Here is a 21,195-nt window from a genome sequence, read left to right as displayed (position 1 = left end):
TTTATCTAGATAGGAGTGCGAGTGATCAATGGGATGAGGATAAGAAAAAGCGGTGCAGGTGATAAACCTGATAGATGACCTTACGGTGGTGCTGGTTAAATTAGTATAGGGTGTATGTGAGGTAGATTGACTTAAAAAGGAAGGCGAGAGTTACCCAAAGGTGATGTGGAAGCAATATCAACATAGTCTGAAGCTATGACACGGTAACGAATGTGATGCAATCCGAATAGATGAGTGGCACTTACTCTGTGTGATTTGCAATTAGATTGGGCTTTGGCTCTCATCAAATAGAACATGTCAAGAGATATACAAGCTGTTAGATTTAAGATTGAGACACTTGTATACATTTTAGGTTTGAGAATAGCCAACGAATAAGCACAGAATGAATTTTAACTGAAGTTTATGGGTGTCGTAAGGCCTAGTGAATAGAAAGTTGGCCAAGTAAGATTTCATAGAGAGATTTGTTCCTTAACAAGGGTGTGGGTCGATGATTTATAAGATAGGTGATAGTATTGATAGATATCAATTTTTTGCAGATGCTAGGAACTCAAGGTTCTTTATCCAAATGGGAAGTATGATGGGTGTTTGAAATTCCGAAGAGCCAACACGGGTGACATACAAACTTGATTCATCATCAATTACGAACTCATATGTTTAATAATATTCAAAATGGATGGACAAATTTGCTAAATCATCAGTAATGTTGTGAGATGCCCCAGAATCAATGAGCCATTTATTTTCTTTAGTTGAGAAATGGAGGAACAATTCACGGTGATATCGAAAGAATGTAATGGTGGACATTTTTTTGAGCAGTAATCACAATAGATTACGAAACTGGCATTTCGACTGATAATGGCTCTTGCCTGAATTAAATCGACAGGTGGAGTTTTGGGGCCTCCTATTGTCACGATGTTGTTAGGGGTGAGATAGGCTGAAGACTCTAAAGATCCATTGGCCTTATAAGACCCACATTGCTAGGGGCTTTCACTTCTAGTTGCATCATGCAAATTAGAGTATCAATAGGTGGAATTGGCTGTGGCAACTAGGTGCTGAACGATTGCTTCAAGGTGACAAAACTAGCTTTCATGGTTAACAAGGAGATTATAGCGTTCTTCAAAGGTCAGCGAGTTCGCTCGAGCACGAATAGAGATGAAAATCTCCTGAAATCGAGACCAAACTGTGAAGAATGTAAAAGCTAAGATCATCACTATATACGGGATGATCAATGAGGGAAATATCATCTGCAAGGCCTTTCAACGTATGTAGATAATCGGGTATGGAATGATTGTCCCGATGAATCAAGGTAAGTTTCTCATTTAGTTACATCGATTAGGTTCATGATTTACTCGCATACATGGTATTTAATTTCTTCCATGCCTCTTGGGACCTTTGGTAGCAAAGGTAAGGAAGGTAATGGCCATAGTGGTAGAGGCCAGAACAGCATCAAGGATGAGCTTATCTTGACGAACCTAGTGTGTCTTTTGGAGAGTAAAAGCAGTGGAACCATTAGGAATGGGGCGTGGATGGTCTCCGGTGATATAGTCAAGGAGGTCATACTGAATAAAAAGGGCTTCAAATTGGGCACGCCATTGTGGAAAAGGGTGTTAGCTTTTCATTAATTTGAGCAGAAATGCTGAGGACAATTAAGTGTTTATCAGTTGGAGAGGGTGGCTATGATTGGGGAGGAATCAGGGGTGTTGATGGGGTGGGAAAAAATAGTTCCAAATTGGTTGCTCGTTAGGGACTATCCATGATAGGGATCACAATCAAACTCGGACTGAAGCTTGGTGATGACATGAAAGGATTCATACACTGTTATAGGTCATTGGTAGCCCTAATCTCATGCAAAAATAGCCATTCTTGAAATGCAATGGCCTCACCATCAGTAGCTGCAGAAACCCTGATATCCTCTTGGATTGGATGCCCGCCACCACCCAATTCTTGACTTGCATCACATCCCATAAATTAACAACGCCCTAGTGTTTTTGAACCTCAACGACAATATTAAACTTCAATCTCCTGCTATGACGTGGTTCCAATCTAGTTACTTGATAGTTTGAATCTAGTTTTTGGTTCATCGTACCTTTCATTCATTTTCCAACAAGACATTAATTGAACCTTATATTGCATGCACATCTCATAGGCTTGATCCATGTATTACTATGCTATGTTTACCCACACACTATCCATAGGATGCATGATGCATCAGAATGGCCCCAAATCGGCTTCATTGTAGCCCTTAAATAGTTCATCGCATATTCTTTACGTCTCACTCACTCCAAAATTTTCAAATATTTCTATACGTACTTAAATGCATCACACTAAAATAGCATGTGGCATGCTCCAATTCTATCCCACTTCCCATTTAGCATTGCTAATATGAGCGCATCATTGTATGTGCTGCAAAAATAGATTCCAATCTTAGGAGGAGTTGAAACTTTTCGCCATTTATTTACCAAGAGTTTAAGCTAATTCTGCTAGTGAACTCATCAGACATCTAGTTTTCTATCATTTGTTCACGCTTTTGTCTAGGCATTTGCCTCTAGGTTTCATATTAACTTATCAGGTCTGTCTGTATTGCTGTATGAGGTGGATAGAATTGCTTCACAATCAATAGTGAAAGATATTATAACTTCAGAGGGTCAACGAGAGTAACCATATCGAGATCTTAATACCATTATGAAGTCCTCAAGGATTAATATGCTTAAACATAGTCTTATATATGAAATATTCATCCAGAGTATCTAAGTGAATACTCTGAAGTGGTAAAAAAATATGCAAACTCAAAATGAGCTAAAAGCACTTATGAGGGAGAAATATCATATGCGACCTTAATCACATGATGCGAGCCAATATACTTAAGCAAAATCTTAAGGATTAAGCTAGTGGGTGAATGTGAAAAGAAAACAAAATTAGTTAGAAGTCACTTAACCAACAACTACCACATCTCGCCTATTAAAAATACTCATTTAGCTCCAACGACTAAATATAAATCTATAAATAGGCATGCTTGGGATGAAGAATGATATGTTGAATTTGAAATAGTTTTTCTCAAATATTCATTTCTCTTCTTACTCCCTATTGAATAGTAGAATAGTAAGTTTATGAGCAAAAAATATTTGATAGTTGAGAGTAATTTGTTTGATCATCATTTAGAGGTAAACACATGGATATCTAGGAGTACTTTAAGGGAATTATAGTTTAATCTCATGTAAATATTGTTTGTTTAGGTGAAACTCTCGATGTTATAGATGATCTTGGGTAAAAAAGAATGAAATCGAGATAAAATGAGTTATATTTACTTAATTTGGAGATGAGGACCAATTGGATATGAATTGGAAATCAAGGATTTAATTGCAAATTACTTGAACTTTAGCCAATTAAAAGAAGAAGACCAGGGACTGAATTGATCAAGGCTAAAAGTAGAAGGCATTTGATCGCAATGCCCATTTAAAAGGAACTGATGCTAAGTGATGTCCACTGTGCTATAGCATGGCGCAAATTTTTCTTCAGGGCTTTTCACACGAGCATAAGAATCTGCTTTTACACACTGGAATAAGCTAGAGGTAAGCTACTTTAACTTATAGTATAAGTTGAACTAGTAGCTTTCGCGATTTAACCTACCTCAAGCTTATACTTTCAACATTCTATTGTAATCTATTGTGGAGAACAAATCTAGCAAACAATTGAAGGCAATTAACATCAAGAAATTTAAGATTCGAGGCTTGGAATTGAAGACTCGAGAAATTGATTTTACATCTTTATCTTGTATTTTATGAATTTCCAAACTTCTTGCAGTAATTTTATTATGATTATGCTAGGATAAATTATTTAATGTCGGGATGAAGGTGAAACTTATTGCTTGATTATTTTTAATTCAAAATTAGTTATTTAGTTCATTTCTGTTCTTGATTGATACTTCATGCTTAATTTATTATTTAAATGTTTAATTACCATATAGATTATTAGTTGCTTGATTTGTTAATGAGAGGTAATTGTGTAGATGAATGGATTATTTTTAATATGAATTCAATACAGGGATATTCTCGTGTCATTCTTAGAAATAGGTTTGGTTACTTCACATTGGGAGATAGAGTTAAATATAATTGAAGTAACGGTTGTCAATGATACACAAATTACACTAGATAACGTGGATAGAGATTTGAAATAAGATAATAATAGGTGGTTTCAGAATTCCAACACATCATTCTCACATATAGTTTTCCGATTATCTCTATTATAAATACATATTCATATAGTGAGAAACAATTATAAATAATACTTGTGGACCTGTCCAACAACCTTTACACATCCCATGCTAATAGGTTAAAAAGATAGGTGGTCCAAGAGTTATTTATTTTCCATTATTAAAAAGATGGACACAAGTGCATCATTATTCTGATTAAAGCTAGCTACCATATTACTTTTACTGGGAATAGTACTCCCTAAGTAGTCTACAGAAGCATAGATAGTTAACAATTAGTGGGAATGGACACTCCACAAGCACGAGCAACCTTCTTGGCGTTGGGAGATTTAACATACCCTCCTACGCTTGGGTCTTTGAGGTACTCGCAAAAGCAAGGCTGCTGTTGCTTTAAATTAGTGCAGCACTCTACAGAAGGTGGAGTACCGGACGCGATGGCAGATGCGCAAGGTTGCAGTTCACTAATAACACATCCTTCTGCCGCGAAAAAAAGTGGCTCGGCTACGGCTAGTAGAAGAACAACGTACAGTGCAATACCTGATGTCTTCACCTTTAAAAGGAAGAGATTGTCGGAGATGCTTGATGCGTTGCTGGGGCTTGGTCTCAATTTATAGAGGAGAAAAAGCCTAAACATTTAAATTAGAATGTTAATAAGCTAAAGTTTGGCTGCCAACCCTCCCACTCCCTAAACCCTAAACTAGACTGTTTAAAAAGACTTCTAGAATGCTAATGTTTTCGTTTAAAACGTGTCTCTAAATTGAAAGGAAACATTTTGGAAACTCAAAAAAATGTTTTTTTAATTTGACTTTTAATAAAATTAAGAAACTTTGAAAAAACTCTGGAATACCTTTCAAAAAGTCCACCATAATATTTTAAAAAATTATGATTAAGAATTACACTTGATCCGCGATCTTTGTTGTGGGTTTTCAATTAAAAATTAACATAATTATATTTTTCTAAGTAAAAGTTAACTTAATTTCAGGATTAACTTTAATAATACTTATTAACTGGCAATTAGAGATTAAATTATGTTAATATAATTTTTCAAAAATTTTCTAACGATCCAACTGTTTGCCTAAGTGTTAATTATCTTTAATTCATATCCATTAGAAAAATTAATTTTCTTATTTACTCTTTATTTTTGTTAATAACTTTGAAACTGTGGAAAATGATATTCACTCATATGAAATTAAAAATAAAAATAAAAGTTGAATAGATTAATCAACTAAATAGCAATTGTAACTTCTTGAATATCATTGCTAAGGAACCTCAGTTTAATGCAAGGCCAAAATGCGAGTTCTTTTTAATTTTTAATTTTTCATGAGACAAATGTATTCTTTTCCTAGAGATATGCCAACTAAATATCGATTCCAAGGAACCTTGACACTACTTTGTTATAACAATTTTTTATTTGGTTAAACATCCTTTTTTACCAGCGATCTTAAATAAATATTTATTTGTCAGGAGAATTTTATTTTATTTTTCTGTTTTTCTTATTATTATTTTTCCTGTTTTCATTCTCCTTTCTTTTATTGTTGTCTTTGTCTTCTCCTCCTCCTCCAAAGAAATAGAGGTGATGAACTAATATCCTTTAAATGTACATTTCACATGATAGGTAACGTATTTTTAACAGTTTCATCGAAAACCTCCCCATAAATCAAAATTTTAGGATTTAAAAATTATGAAAATTCGAATGTGAAGGGTTTATAATTTGGGAACCCAGGCCAAAATTTTCCTAACAATATAAACTTTTCTTGAGCTTAAATAAAGTAACTCATATTTAGCATATCTTTATCTTATACTTGTCTAGAATCGGTTAAATCGGATCTGTTTAATCCTCACTCTGTAAAAGATCATTTCCAAATTACCCATGAAGTTTCAGACCAATGATCAATTACGTCGGTTGTAATTTTTAGGTCGACCTCTTCGTTAAGTTTACCAATTGCACTTGTATCTAGCTGTTGTAGTTTGATCCAAATCTAGTGAGTATTGGACTTTTAGCTAAAGTGGTCTTAAAGAACTCAAAATTATGAATCGGAAAGAAAAATCGCCGCATTTTTGCTAGCCTATTGCTTGAGTAGTAGGCGAACATTAGGAGCAGAGATGTGTTGTCTGCCTGTCGCCAACCTCTAACTCAAGTGACAGGACGATTGCTTGCCTGGCACTAGATGTCGCTCAAGCGACAGCGCTGTCCGGGATTTTCTCTTTATGTCGATTTCACGAGTATTTTGATATAGTTTCTATTTTTTGTTTACTTCTGGTGATTTGACAGGTTACTTCTAGGGATTTGACATGTCCTCTATAAATAATAAACTCTTCATTCAATTTAAGAATTGTTGAGATTGCTGTAACAATATTATTTTCTCCATTGATTGTCAGATAAAATACTCGGTACCTCTGCCAATCTATTTCTTGTTTTCAATCCTATTTTCTGTGTGCGATCATATACTTCATATTGTATCATATTCGCCTCCCCATTTCGTAACAAGTGGTATCCAAGCTATTCTAGTAACTTGTTTATGTCTAACAATTGTATCAAAACAAGTTGTGATTTTGTTTGAGATTTCGTGTTATCGATGATAGCCCTGAAGTATAAAATTTCGCTTTTGGATTGCAATACTCGATTGTCATTATGGCGAGTGAAGATGCTAGTTGTATTGGTGCTGATGGATTTGAATGGTGCGTTGTTTGGATTTGACAAGATGCCCACAATGTAGAGAACAAAGGAGAAATAATGGAAGCATTGGAATACACTTTTACAGATTTATCTTCATCTCTCTAACAATATTCTGAAAGATGTTTTGAAAGAGAAGACAGAAGCTTTGTCATGGTTGAAGCTGGTGTAATTATGCATGACTAAAAGTCTGACAAGTAAATTGCATCTGAAGCAAATGTTGTATTCTCATCGTATGGTAAAAGGATGGATCTTTGGAAAATCATCTGGCTATGTTCAAGTTGATCGTCGCTAATTTGGAGACATTAGAGGTAAAGTATGATGAAGAAGATTTGGCCTTAATCGTGTTGTGTTGCTGCCTGCTTTATTTAGGGACACAATTATGCATAATCGTGATGCCCTCACCATTAAAGACGTGTATGATGCCCATTTCTCGGAGGAAAAGATGAAACATCTGGTTGGATCAGAGTCCAAAGATGAAAAAGGTCTTGTAGTTCATGATGATTAGCGAAGGGATAAGCCGAGGTCGAGTTTTAGGATTCAGGTTTTTTTTATTGCATGAAGAAATGATACTTCAAGAAAGATTGCGAGAAGTTGCGGACCAAGGGTAATTCACAAGTTGATCGTCGCTAATTTGGAGACATTAGAGGTAAAGTATGATGAAGAAGATTTGGCCTTAATCGTGTTGTGTTGCTGCCTGCTTTATTTAGGGACACAATTATGCATAATCGTGATGCCCTCACCATTAAAGACGTGTATGATGCCCATTTCTCGGAGGAAAAGATGAAACATCTGGTTGGATCAGAGTCCAAAGATGAAGAAGGTCTTGTAGTTCATGATGATTAGCGAAGGGATAAGCCGAGGTCGAGTTTTAGGATTCAGGTTTTTTTTATTGCATGAAGAAATGATACTTCAAGAAAGATTGCGAGAAGTTGCGGACCAAGGGTAATTCGACGGCAAATTATGGGAAGCAATCAAACACTTTGGATGAGGCCAACATAGCTTAGGACTATTTTCAATGATGGAAATCTCTTTACGATTTCTAACATGGAATCCAAACCCGATGAGGAGTGGATCTTTGATACAGCTTATATGTTCATTTGTGTCCCAATCAGTGTTTGTTTGAAACATATAAAATGGTGATGCAAGGTGTCCTTATCATGGGTAACAACGAATCTAGTCAGGTAACTAGTAGTGGGAGAGTTAGATTGAAGCTGGTAGATTGAACAAGTAGAACACTTGATCACATTTGACATATTCTAGTTTTGAAGACGAATCTCATTTTGTTGAGTACTTTTGATTTGAAGGAGTACATGTTCTCTAGCGCAGATTGAGTCTTGAAGCTCTGGAAGGGTATCCGTGTTGTACTAGAAGGGCGGAAGAGGTCCTGGTCATACATTTTGCAAGGTCGAACAGAATTGGAGAAGAAAAGTCAACACATGTTTAGTGTCGTGGTGGATATTCAATTTGGTATAGTACCTTTGGGATTTGGCTCTAGGTCTATATTGAAGAATACTACTAAGATGGGTTTAGAGGATATAGATAATTTCGCTTTGCCACCATTATCAGCGGTTCCATCGTATTCAACTACTAGGAATAGACACATTGGAGATAGGTACGAGAATGCCAATTTTGTTGCAAATGCTTTTGGGATTTTTGAAGGCGTCAAAACTAGCAAAGAGTTTACAGTGAAAGCATTGAGATTTGATTCTACTATAGGGTATGTTTCAATCCTGTTTGGTAATTTCTAGTTCTTTGTGAATTTTTTTGAACCCGATGTTTGGGTTCGTGTATCTGTATTGGATAATGTGGAAGAGAAAGAGTATTTTTTGTGTGATTGGAGAAGTTTGGTTCAAGTTGAAAAGTTCAATTGTTTCATCTCGGTCAAACTTTTTTTTTCAGGTGGAGAAATTTTGGAACTTCATTCATTGCATCGAAATTTGGTTCAAGGTGAAATTTTGTTGCAGTTTGATGTAAATCTTTTGAATATTGGAGTTTTAGTTGAAGTGATATTAAAGAGATCAAAATTTTGGACTGGAAAGAAAAGTTGCAGCATTTTCGCTAGCCTATCGCTTGAGTAGTAAGCGATCTTTGGGAGTAGAGAGCTGTTGTCCGCTTGTCGCCAAGCTCTCGCTTGAGCGACAGGACGATCACTCGCTTGGCACTAGAAGCCGCTCAAGTGACAGTGTTGTTCGGTATTTTCTCTTTATGTCAATTTCACACGTATTTTGACCTAGTTTTTTTTTTTGTTTTTTTTTTTTTTTTTTTTTTTTTTTTTTTTTTTTTTGCCATGAACAAATAAAAAATTGCCGAGTATATATCTGTAAAAATTCTATACACCTAGCATTGTTCAAAACAAGAGGGCCATATAAAGAGTGTTTGTACTATTGAAAAGTGTACTAAACAATAGAGGCATCAAGAATAAGGGAGAAAGAGATAGTAAATAGGATATTTTTTTGCTTTTTTTTTTTTTTTTTTTTTTTTTTTTTTTTTTTGCCATGAACAAATAAAAAATTGCCGAGTATATATCTGTAAAAATTCTATACACCTAGCATTGTTCAAAACAAGAGGGCCATATAAAGAGTGTTTGTACTATTGAAAAGTGTACTAAACAATAGAGGCATCAAGAATAAGGGAGAAAGAGATAGTAAATAGGATATTTTTTTGCCTATTTCTCGAACTATCTATTGTTTGTGGGACATGACATGAGCAATGTTCTAAAAAGTATAAAGAATGATTAGATTACAATATTAAACTTTACGTATAGGCGTGGGACATGAGAATGTTCTTGGTTTTACATAAAATTTTTAGGTAAATTCTTGTGTTGTCATTTGTCTTATTTTTTTGCTGTTTTTAGTTCTCAGTTATTGTTGAAATTTTTTGCAAGAGGATCCTTGAGGGAGCATTGGAGTGAAACATGCCCAGATTCCATATAAGTGCATGGATTTTTTCTATCTGTCAACTAACACCTAGGTGTACAGATAGAAAAACCCAAAGTGCATTGGAATTTGGTACGAATCTGCTTGTACAGTCACAGTCGACAATATTTTTCTTGACAATGTTGATGTGGTAAAATCTGGATGAATGATTTTTAAAATTGTTTTTAAAATTTTTTGAAATTGATGAATGTGATAATAACTGTCAACAAACATTGTCAATTATCATTGTATATAAATCATGATTGGTTTTAAGGATGGATCTGTCTAAGGTTGGATTTTAAGTGACATTACTGTGAGTCCTCAGATCTTTATTCGAAACTCGGTGGGTACTATTCACAAGCATATTTGCCAAGGTAGAAGAACACAAAACATACACGAAATTCGATGCGGAGAAATTTTATGTTTCATAATTTAAGTTTGTGATAAATATTAGTCAAGAATTTGTTGATCCGTTTTGATTTATGCCAAACATTGAATGGGAATATTAATAGCCATATTTTTTAAACAAATATTCGAGTGATTAGCAAGTTTGGTATGTGCAATGAAGATTAGATTATATTTAAAAATCGTCTAGATGTTTCATTCACAACATCTGCAAGAGCTTTCGAAAAAACTATAGTACCAGACAAATAATATATCAAATCTATTGTACTTGAGGGAATAATTTGATTTTTTATGAATATATACATGAAAACATTAAAGCATTTTTGTGTTCTTAATGGATCATTTCTTAATTGGACGATATTGGAGTTAAAATTGATGAGGTTTCAGTTAAAAGTCTTCTTGGTTGTATTCATGCTTGCTTTTGATGCTTTTAGGTTGTAATACAGTGCTCATATCCACGATATTATTTTCTATTTTTAATTCTTCGTTATACTTGTTATATATTGGACAAGGATCATAGGTTTAATATGAGTGAATCTAGATTGTCTACGTATAAAATATATAAAAAAATAAATTAATTTTTTTAGATGAAGTTGTTTGACATTTTATTAGGACGCACAAATATTTCGAGTTGAAGTCTCAATATCCTCCTTCATCTGAAAATTTCACTTATAAAATTATTTACAAAAATCGAACTCAAGTCGCACTTAAAGGATATATTATCATCTTCTCTAACTTATGAAGTTTCTAGACAGATATTTATGGTCTGACCGAAGACCTTAGGCTCGTTAGCTTTCAAGTAGAAACTAAACCAATGTTAGAAATCAACTCCATAATCAACGGACCTTTGTTAACAAAATATATGTAGATACATTGTTCCTTTGATTGAAAAGACACCAAAAGCTGGAGGTCAGTAAGGAAATGAGCTGTAATTTAAAATGTTCGTTACATGCAGAAAGTTGTGTTTATTGCCTTCAATTGGTCTTTGGGTGCAGAACAAGAACATGTTTGGCTATCCAAAATCGATTCTACACACACACATATGGCTATCATTTATTGTGATTTGATATGCTAGTTGAATTTTAAGAGAAAAAACTTGAATGGAAGGTTTATGAAAAAGAGAAAATAAAATAAAATTTAATTACAACACAAAAATACTTGTCATCATTATAATGGGAATTAGTTGTTCCAATGGTCACACAATTTATGTCCATGTCTATGATTGGTCATTAAAATTTAAAATATTGAATTTTGATTACTGAATTTAGATCCATGTCTTCGTCTCTTTGATTATTCATAAACGTTTAAAATGTCGAGTTTTGGTCACTAAACTTTGAAAAAATATTGTACGTTACTCACTAGTATAAATGTTGTACTTTGAAAAATGTCGAGTTTACAAAGAGAAATGTACAACATGTGCATATATGACTATCATATCAAAGCTTTTCTCATCTAATTAGAGTTCAGAAAAAATTAAAAAATAATATAAAATCATGTCCCTAGGTCAAAAGATCAATGTTAGAATTTTATACTAAAAATAACATAGAACAAAGAACTTAGGGTATATTAAAAAATTGGTACACAACTAACTAAGCCACAGTGTCTACTTTTTCAAACAAATGTAAAAAGTACATAGAAAACTCTTCTTTTCCAAATGGCCAATCAAGTCTCAATTCTACTATGTAATTAAAAGTGAAGCACTTGGGTAGAAAGAATGACGAAAAAAATTGATATGCTCGACTACTTTGATTAAATGCAACAATTATTGAATCTGTCATAAGTTTTTCCCCATACTTAAATATGTTAAATTCAACATAATAAACATATCTATGTTAATCAGGAAATATGCATAAGCCAGGGAAATAATGATTATGATTAGACACCAATATAGGTCAAAATATTCCATTCCCAGTTGATTCTAATTTCAGCAAGTGAAATCCAACATCAAAAGTACAACTAATATATTGCACTGTTGAATTACAGAAAAATTCAAAATCGATCTCAGGAATTTGAATGAAAAGAATTTAAAGTTTAAGAGTTTATTCAACAGTATTTAAGCCAGTTTATCATGACAATCTATATAATTCACAAGTTCATCATTCTTTAAGAAATAAAATCAAAATCCGAAATGATGACTTCAAGGATGAACATGTTAAGATTTGCCAAGATTACAGCGACTCAACTTTCGAAATAATCATTGTTGTATATTTAGGAATCTGTATTCTCTTTATTTAAGAGAATTGATTGAGATCTTATTTGTTTCCTTTGGTGATTATTATCGTAATTCACCATTGTAAGATGTATATATTTTGCAGTTTATTGATTGTAATGAATGAGGAATAAAATACAAGCTTCCACAAGCCTTTAATCTGATATGGTATCAAAGCATTGATCCATTACTGCTGAAAATTTTCGCCCTTTCTGATCATGTCTATCCCAACAACTGATCCCAGAGATCCATTATTCCTTCACCCTTATGATCATCTCGGCATGATCCTCATTCCAAAGTATTGGATGGAACAAATTATGCCATGTGGAAAAGATCCATGCTGAGAAGTCTCAGCGCCAAGAACAAGTTAGGATTCATCAATGGAATTGTACCCATCCCAGATGAAAAAGATCCAAAATATCCTCTATGGCAACACTACAATGATATGTTGTATTGGATATTCAACTCTCTAAGTCCGGAGCTAACAAGCAGTGTGCTATATGCTGAAATGCCTTCAGAAGTCTGGACTTCAAGAGCGATTCTCTCAAGGTGATTTTTCTTATCATTATTGTTGGGAAAACACCTCCCAAAGATAGCCCAAAAGATCAAACAAGTTGACAATGTGAAAATTTCCAATCCACTTGAAGAACAAGAAAATGAGGAAGAAATGATTTCCAATGGAATATATGAAGATCAATGTGTTTGGATTACTTGAACAAGCCTCAAGTTAATTCCCAAGAAAGAAAATAACTTAGAATGTGTACCCAAGATGAACAACCTTCAACTTGTAAAATTCTCACCAAGTTTTCTCTCTAATTTTCTCTCTAGGTCTTGTATTATGAAAGAGGGAAAAATGGCAATATATATATACACGCCGGGTGTGGCGCCTAGGCGCCAACATTCTGCCTTGGCTCCACAGTCGGGGCGCCCGGCAGAACCAGCCCCTTCTCCTCCCTTTCTTCCCAGCTTCTCTTCTTCTCACAATTATCAAATTCAAAGATCCATTGTTGAACTGAACAAGACCAAAAATTAATTTCCTCTTATTACACAAAGATGAAAATGTTGTGGGATGAACTTGCCACTTGCAGTCCCTCAATTAATTGTACCTATGGAGCACAAAAAGATTTAAAAGGCGAAGAAGAGAGAATTCGACTTGGACAATTCCTTATGGGATTAAATGAAACATACTTTGCTATTCGGGGACAAATCATGCTCATGCAACCTTTACCAACTGTAAAAAAAAAAAAAAAAAAAAAAAAAAAAAAGCATACTCTCTCCTATGTGAAGAAGAAAAGCAGCGAGGTCTCGTTGAAACAAAGAGCAGCGATCTTATTCATGCCATGAATATCAATACTTATGATAATTCTAAGGAAAAACAATCTGCTTCTTCATGCCAACAGAAACAATGGTCAGCCTCTCATTCAAGGTCACAAAGGGATCGAAAATCACAATTGTTCTCTTACTATAAAGGCACTATCCATATTATGGACCGTTGCTATTATCTGAATGGTTTTCCACCTAGTCATAAACTTCATGGAAAAAAAAGTTTAGCCGTTGGATCAGAGCAGAAGACTTGCTACACAACAAGCAAGCTCTCAGATCAGTTACGAACCCTACAAGGCTTCCATTAATGTTGCTCCTCAATTTACTAGTGAAAAACTCACTCAAATCAAAGCCCTTCTCAATGGTAAAAACTCTTCTCAAGCAAATTATGCAGGTATCCTTTTTCCTTTCTGCTCCTCCTTTATCATACAAAAGACAACTTTGAACGCTGGATTATGGATAGTGGTGACACTAATCACATAGCCACATTTCTCTCTATTACCTCTTCCTTCTCTTATTAAGTGACCTTGCCTAATGGCGCTCACTCTAAAATAATTGGCATTGGTTTTACACAGCTTTCAGATCACATACATGTTAAAAACATCCTCTGTGCTCCTTCCTTCAATGTCAATTTGTTGTCTGTTAGTCAACTCACAGCTACCATGAATTGTTCAATCCACTTCTATCATACTTTTTGTCTATTGCAAGACCTAACCTTGGAGAAGATGATTGGTTTGGGGAAGCAAGTTAATGGCTTGTACTATTTTGTGCCTCCAGTAACATCTACATTGTCCTCCAAACACTTACCACGTGGACTCTACCACTGAAATTCCATGGCACCGACTGTTAGGAAATCCATCAAGGAGACGTTTACACTTTTTAAGTCATGTTGTTCCATCTATTGTATTTGATCCTAAGTATTCTTGCGAAACTTGCCATTCATTATTTTTAAACTTTCGTTGATGATTATACCCACTACACTTGGATATTTTTAATGAAGTTCAAATCTGAAACGTAAGGGTTGCTAAAAACCTTTATCTCTTTTTTTAACGCTCAGTTAATTGCCAAATTAAATGCATTCGAAGTGCTAATGGCTCAAAATTCACATCGATGAAGTCATATTTTTCTAGTTTTGGTATTTTATTCCAAAGTTTTTGTCCATCTACACCTCAAGAAAATGGTGTGGTTGAACGAAAACATCGGCAACTTTTAAACATTGGCAAGGCCTTAAGACTTCATGCTAATCTTTCCTTACAATTTTGGGGAGAGAATTTACTTATTGCTACATACCTGATTAATTGTCTTCCCACTCCAGTGTTTCACTACAAATCTCCATATGAAATGTTGTATAACAAACCACCAAATTATTCTAATTTAAGAGTTTTTGATTGTCTTTGTTATGCAACAAATTTGTACCCATCGCATAAATTTGATTCTCATGCAAGAAAATGCACCTTTGTTGGTTACCCATAGAACAAAAAGCCTACCATTAATATGACCTCAACAATTACCAATTTTTTTTCCAGCCATGATGTCATTTTTCATGAGGAAGTTTTTGCTTTCCATGATTCCAAAATCTCAACAAAAAATACTATCTCACAACCTGAGTTAACTGAATACCACATCGATTCACCTCCTCTTCCCAATGGAACAAAATCGCCATTACTTAAGATCACTCCTATTTCTCATTCTCCTTTCCCCAATGACATCTGCAACAGCTCCTCTTCATAGAAGTGAATGCACCAGAAAAGCATCCATTCGCCTTCAAGATTTTCACTGTGGACATGCTAGTACATCACCACTAACTACATCTCTAATCTAGGATTCTTCAACTAAGTTAGGTACTCAGTATCCTTTAAGTAACTACATTTCCTATGATTCATTGTCATCTCAACATAAACATTTCGTTAACACTATTTTCAGCATTCTAGAACCTACTTCTTATACATAGGCAGCCACAGATCCTAAATGGCAAGAGGCCATGCGGCTTGAACTTGATGCATTTAATGCTCAAAAGACTTGCTCTTTGGTTCCATTACCCTCTAGTCATCGTCCCATTGGTTAGATATGGGTATATCATATCAAGTACAATTCTAATGGTACGATCGAACGTTACAAAGCTCGATTAGTTGCTAAAGGATTTTCTCAGCAAGAAGCCTAGATTATACTGAAACATTTGCTCCTGTTACCAAGTTGACAACAATTCAACGTGTTCTTGCTGTTGTTGCAGCCAAATAATGGCCATTGCATCAAATGGATGCAACAAATGCCTTTCTTCATGGTGATTTAGAAGAAGAGGTATACATGACTCCATCATCGAGTCTTTGTCAACACGGGGAGAGACTTGTATATAGACTACATAAGTCCCTCTATGGACTTAAACAAGACCATTGAAACTGGTTTGCGAAATTCTCTCAAGCTATCACGACTGGCTTTATTCAATCACATTCAGATTATTCCTTATTTGTGAAGACTAAAGGTGCATCCACAACTATGGTGCTTATCTATGTAGATGGCATAGTGATAACGGGCAATGATAATGCTGCTATACAAAGTTTGAAACATTTTCCACACAAACAATCTTATATCAAGGATCTAGGCCCTCTAAAATTCTTTCTTGGGTTGGAAGTTACAAGATCCAAAGCAGGTATTGTTATCTCTCAAAGAAAATACACTTCAGAGATTATAAATTATGTTGGTTACTTAGGTGCTTAGCCTTCAAATTTCCCAATGGAAGTGAACCTGAAGCTCAAGAATGATCGAGGTGGCTTTCTACATAATCCGGAGCGCCATAGGAGATTAGTTGGATAGCTAATCTATCTTACAATCACAAGACCAGATACTACACACTCAATTAACATTCTAAGTCAATTTATGCATGCGCCAAGAAAGCCTCATTGGGATGCCGTTCTTCACATCATTAAAAATCTTAAAGGTAGTCTAGGTCTGGGCCTATTGTTTTCATCAAGAAATTCTTTCAACTTGAAGGCTTATTGCGATGCAAATTGGGCAAACTGTCTTATGACTAGAAGATCAACTACAGGTTATTATGCATTCTTGGGAAATTCACTGATCTCATGGAAAAGCAAAGAAATAGAAAACAGTCTCAAGATCATCAACAGAAGCTGAATACAGCTCCATGGCAGCCCCAACTTGTGAACTAACTTAGCTCCCATTTTTGCTAAATGACATGCACATTTCAATAGGACTAGCAAAGCTACTCTGTGATAATCAAGCTGCACTTTGTTGAGTAGTAAACTTGATTTTTGGACTAAATAATATGGGCTTAAGGATTTTGCTTATAGGCCCAAATCAATTAAAAGGCCCAACATGCATAGCATTTCTAGAAGCATTATCTAGAAAAATCTATATAAATATCTACTAGAAAAATCTATATAAATATCTAAGTAAGATATGTAGTTTTATAAAGAATATCTAGAGAATTCTAGGAAAATATCTTGATATGTGGTCTAGGTATCTCTAGAAAATGTGTGGACTAGAATCTTCTTGTAAACACTATATAAAGGGGTAGTGCCCTCCATTTTATAACAAGCTAAAAAGTTTGTAAAGTCTTGAATTTGAGAAATACAACTTTCCTTTTTTCACTTCCTTCTTCCTATTAGTGTTGTCCTCTTAAAAGCCTTAGCTAATCCAAGTTAGTAAACTCATCTTCCATCCAACAAACTGGTATGTTATGTTCCCATAGAGCAAGAGTTTCTATCCGATCGCAAGATTCATCAGCATCTATTGATGCAACAATTATAGGAAAACCCCAGAGAAGTTCTTACAATGCTCCGCACTCACACTGATGAAAGAAAAGCTTTGGTATCCACATCAAACATATATTTATAAATCCATTTACATTACTATATCTAACATCCTCTTTAACAGGACAAAACAAACTTTCTAGAATCAATCAGCACCTCAACAGATGATGGTTTTTTACTTATTTTCTCACTAATGATTTTCCTAATGTTTTCTACAATATTATGTAAGGGCAAACTAAATTACTGTAATTTTGAGTTACATCTTTTGTTTAGATTGACGTTTAATTCCAAAGCTATGCTATGAAATTTCTTGTTTGTCATTTTTTTTAGATCTGCTCATTTTTTTAATATCATTTTTCTTTTTCTTTTTAACTCCTTTTTTGTTCATGAAGTTTTGCATTCTTCTTTTTCATGATTCATCTCTATACTTTTGTATGTTGTCATACTTTCCATTAACATGAGAAATACTACATTACAAGAATAGACTTCGGTATTTTTTCCTTTTTTCTACACTTAAAGTAAGTTTTCTTTTTCGGTTTTACTTTTTGGCTGCAGAATTGTTCGAACTTGCTTCTTATGTACTTAAAATCATTTTCGTTTCTCCAACGAACCATCAAATCTGCAGAACCTTCATTTTCGCATTTTGTTAAATGGATTTTTTAGCATTTATCTATTTTTATAAGTTTATTTTGATTTCTTCCAGCTTAAATTTCGTGTAATAAATTAACACAATTCATGATGTATTATATTTTCACATTATAGACAAAGTTTAAGTTCATATGTGACTTCATGAGTTTAAGAAGGTCATGGCTCAAGAATTTGAGATGACGGATATCGGCCATATGGCCTACTATCTTGGGATAGAGGTAAAGCAAATGGAGGACTGCATTTTCATCTCACAAGAAGGATATGCGAAAGAAATTCTAAAGAAATTCAATATGGAGGACTGTAAGCCCGTATGCACCCCTGTCGAATGCGGAATCAAGTTGTCGAAGAATGATGAAGGTGAAAAAGTAAATCCAACACTTTTTAAGAGTCTTGTTGGAAGTCTAAGATATTTGACGTGCACAAGACCCGATATCCTTTTTAGAGTTGGGCTCATCAGTCACTATATGGAGACACCTACTATGACCCATATGAAAACTGCAAAGAGAATTCTTCGCTACATCAAAGGTACGCTTGATTATGGCTTAGTCTATTCATCATCTAATGAGTTCAAACTTGTTGGATATAGTGACAGCGATTGGGGCGGAGATAGTGATGATAGAAAGAGTACGACTGGGTACGTGTTTTACTTGGGCGACACAGCTTTCACTTGGAGCTCAAAGAAACAATCGATCGTAGCACTATCTACATGTGAAGCTGAATATGTTGAAGCTACATCAAGTGTCTGCCATGCGATTTGGCTTAGAAACTTGTTGAAGACGCTTGGAGTATCACAAGAAGAGCCAATCGAAATCCATGTTGATAACAAATCGGCATTGGCATTGGCAAAGAACCCAGTATTCCATGATAGAAGCAAGCACATTGATACAAGATATCACTTCATAAGAGAAAGCATTGCAAAGAAAGAAGTGCAGCTAAAATATGTGACCTCCCAGGAACAGATCGCCGGCATTCTCACTAAGCCACTCAAGCATGATGTGTTCCGCAAGTTAAGAACTCTACTTGGAGTAGCAAAATCAAGTTTAAGGGGGGATGTTGAGTAGTAAACTTGATTTTTGGACTAAATAATATGGGCTTAAGGATTTTGCTTATAGGCCCAAATCAATTAAAAGGCCCAACATGCATAGCATTTCTAGAAGCATTATCTAGAAAAATCTATATAAATATCTACTAGAAAAATCTATATAAATATCGAAGTAAGATATGTAGTTTTATAAAGAATATCTAGAGAATTCTAGGAAAATATCTTGATATGTGGTCTAGGTATCTTTAGAAAATGTGTGGACTAGAATCTTCTTGTAAACACTACATAAAGGAGTAGTGCCCTCCATTTTGTAACAAGCCAAAAAGTGTGTAAAGTCTTGAATTTGAGAAATACAACTTTCCTTTTTTCACTTCCTTCTTCCTATTAGTGTTGTCCTCTTAAAAGCCTTAGCTAATCCAAGTTAGTAAACCCATCTTCCATCCAACACACTTCACATAGCAGCAAATCCAGTATATCATGAGCGCACCAAGCATATAGAACCCGACTATCATGTTGTAAGAGAAAAGATACAAGATGGTCAAATTATCACATAATTTGTTCCATCATACTTGCAGTTGGTGGATGTTTTTACGAAAGTCCTTGGAGGAAATGCATTTAAGGAACTAAGAAGCAAGTTGAACATGTTGGATATACATGTTCCAACTTGAGGGGGAGTGTTAAGATTGGCCAAGATTACAACAACTTAACTTTAGAAATAATCCTTGCTGTATATTTACAAATCTATAATCCCTTTATATAAAGGATTTGATTGAGATTTTATTTGCTTTCCTTTGGCGATTATTATCGTAATTCACCATTGTAAGATGTATATGTTTTATAGTTTATTGATTGTAATGAATGAGGAATAAAATACAAGCTTCCACAAGCCTTTAATGTGATAGAACCAACACTTAATTTAAAATTAAATATTTTTGAATGAGGCGGGATAACATACTACTAATGATATTGATCTATCATTCTTCCAGTGTAATTTGGCCTCTTGAACCTACAAACTAGTCGTCAATACATAATTGAAAGATGTCACTGCATCCCAACGTTGTTTGATTATTTAACCAAAGTATATTGTACATAATTTGTGTTGACTTGGGATTGGCACAGTGTCTTGTGACTTGTTGTACAAAATGTTGAATTCCTCAGACAAAATAGTCATATATTTGAATTCGCTAGAGATTATCTAAGAGTCACTATTCACTTTAACGATTTGGAAGTTGGAACTATTACAAGAGTGCGGAGAAATGTGCACAATGATCATTAGGCTGCCGACTGGATTGTTGGTTGAAATTTTGATCAAATAGTTGGTTTGTAGTTGACAACATTTACATCTTTACAAAAATGTGTTTTATGAATTGCGATTTTCTTAATGAGCTTGATGTATAAGATGATGCCAAGTGTCAACCCTAACAACAGTTGGATGGCTGACATTCTGGTGATTTCTTATTTGACCGTTCATTTGCCTAAGGTCTTGAATATTTGAATCCATTTTTCATTTTTTTGATTGACTCTTGAAGTTCTCTCGTCTTTTTCTTTTTTTCTGGAAAGAAAATTTTTGTAACCGTTCTCAATTGAATGTACATCTTGAGTGATCAGTAGAATAATGTGTTCTTGAGTGAACAAATGTATAGATCAAGGGACTTATGTGATGTAATCTTGAGTGATTCATTTAAAGTGCTCTAAAAGTGTAACTTTGGACTGTTTCTTTGGTTCCATTTTAATCCAACGGTTTCTTTCGATTTGTTCTGAACCTTTTGTCTTAGGGTGAAAAATCTTTTATATTTTTCAATTTTTAATTTTCTTGCAGGTTTTAATTTATGTATTCGTAGGTAAAGTTGGCTAATTGATTGAAACTAATCTTAACAGTGGTATCAGAGCAGTTAGACGGTGGTTCTTGGTCCCGATTACGATAGATCTAAAAGTTTGATACTTGTTCAATAGTGTTTCTGCTATTTCCTGAAACCCTAATAAAGGGATCTGGAGAGAGCATTCT

The 21,195-nt window shown here is 34.5% G+C and overlaps 2 protein-coding genes across 2 annotated transcripts; one reads left to right on the top strand and one right to left on the bottom strand.

The window, feature by feature from the left end:
• Positions 1 to 4,168: 4,168 nt before the first annotated feature.
• On the bottom strand, positions 4,169 to 4,863 carry LOC111390241 (non-specific lipid-transfer protein 2P-like). Its single transcript, XM_023015254.1, has one exon. The coding sequence runs from the start codon at positions 4,836 to 4,838 to the stop codon at positions 4,473 to 4,475; it is 366 nt and encodes a 121-aa protein (XP_022871022.1). The 5' UTR covers positions 4,839 to 4,863; the 3' UTR covers positions 4,169 to 4,472.
• Positions 4,864 to 15,986: 11,123 nt separating this feature from the next.
• On the top strand, positions 15,987 to 16,862 carry LOC111390237 (uncharacterized mitochondrial protein AtMg00810-like). The gene is made up of 3 exons (XM_023015243.1): positions 15,987 to 16,079; positions 16,206 to 16,380; positions 16,573 to 16,862. The coding sequence occupies exons 1-3, from the start codon at positions 15,987 to 15,989 to the stop codon at positions 16,860 to 16,862; spliced, it is 558 nt and encodes a 185-aa protein (XP_022871011.1).
• The last annotated feature ends 4,333 nt before the right edge of the window (positions 16,863 to 21,195 follow it).

Source organism: Olea europaea, unplaced genomic scaffold (assembly GCF_002742605.1).
Source record: "Olea europaea var. sylvestris unplaced genomic scaffold, O_europaea_v1 scaffold662, whole genome shotgun sequence".
Classification (NCBI taxonomy): Eukaryota; Viridiplantae; Streptophyta; class Magnoliopsida; order Lamiales; family Oleaceae; genus Olea; species Olea europaea.
This window is presented reverse-complemented; position numbering and strand designations above follow the sequence as displayed.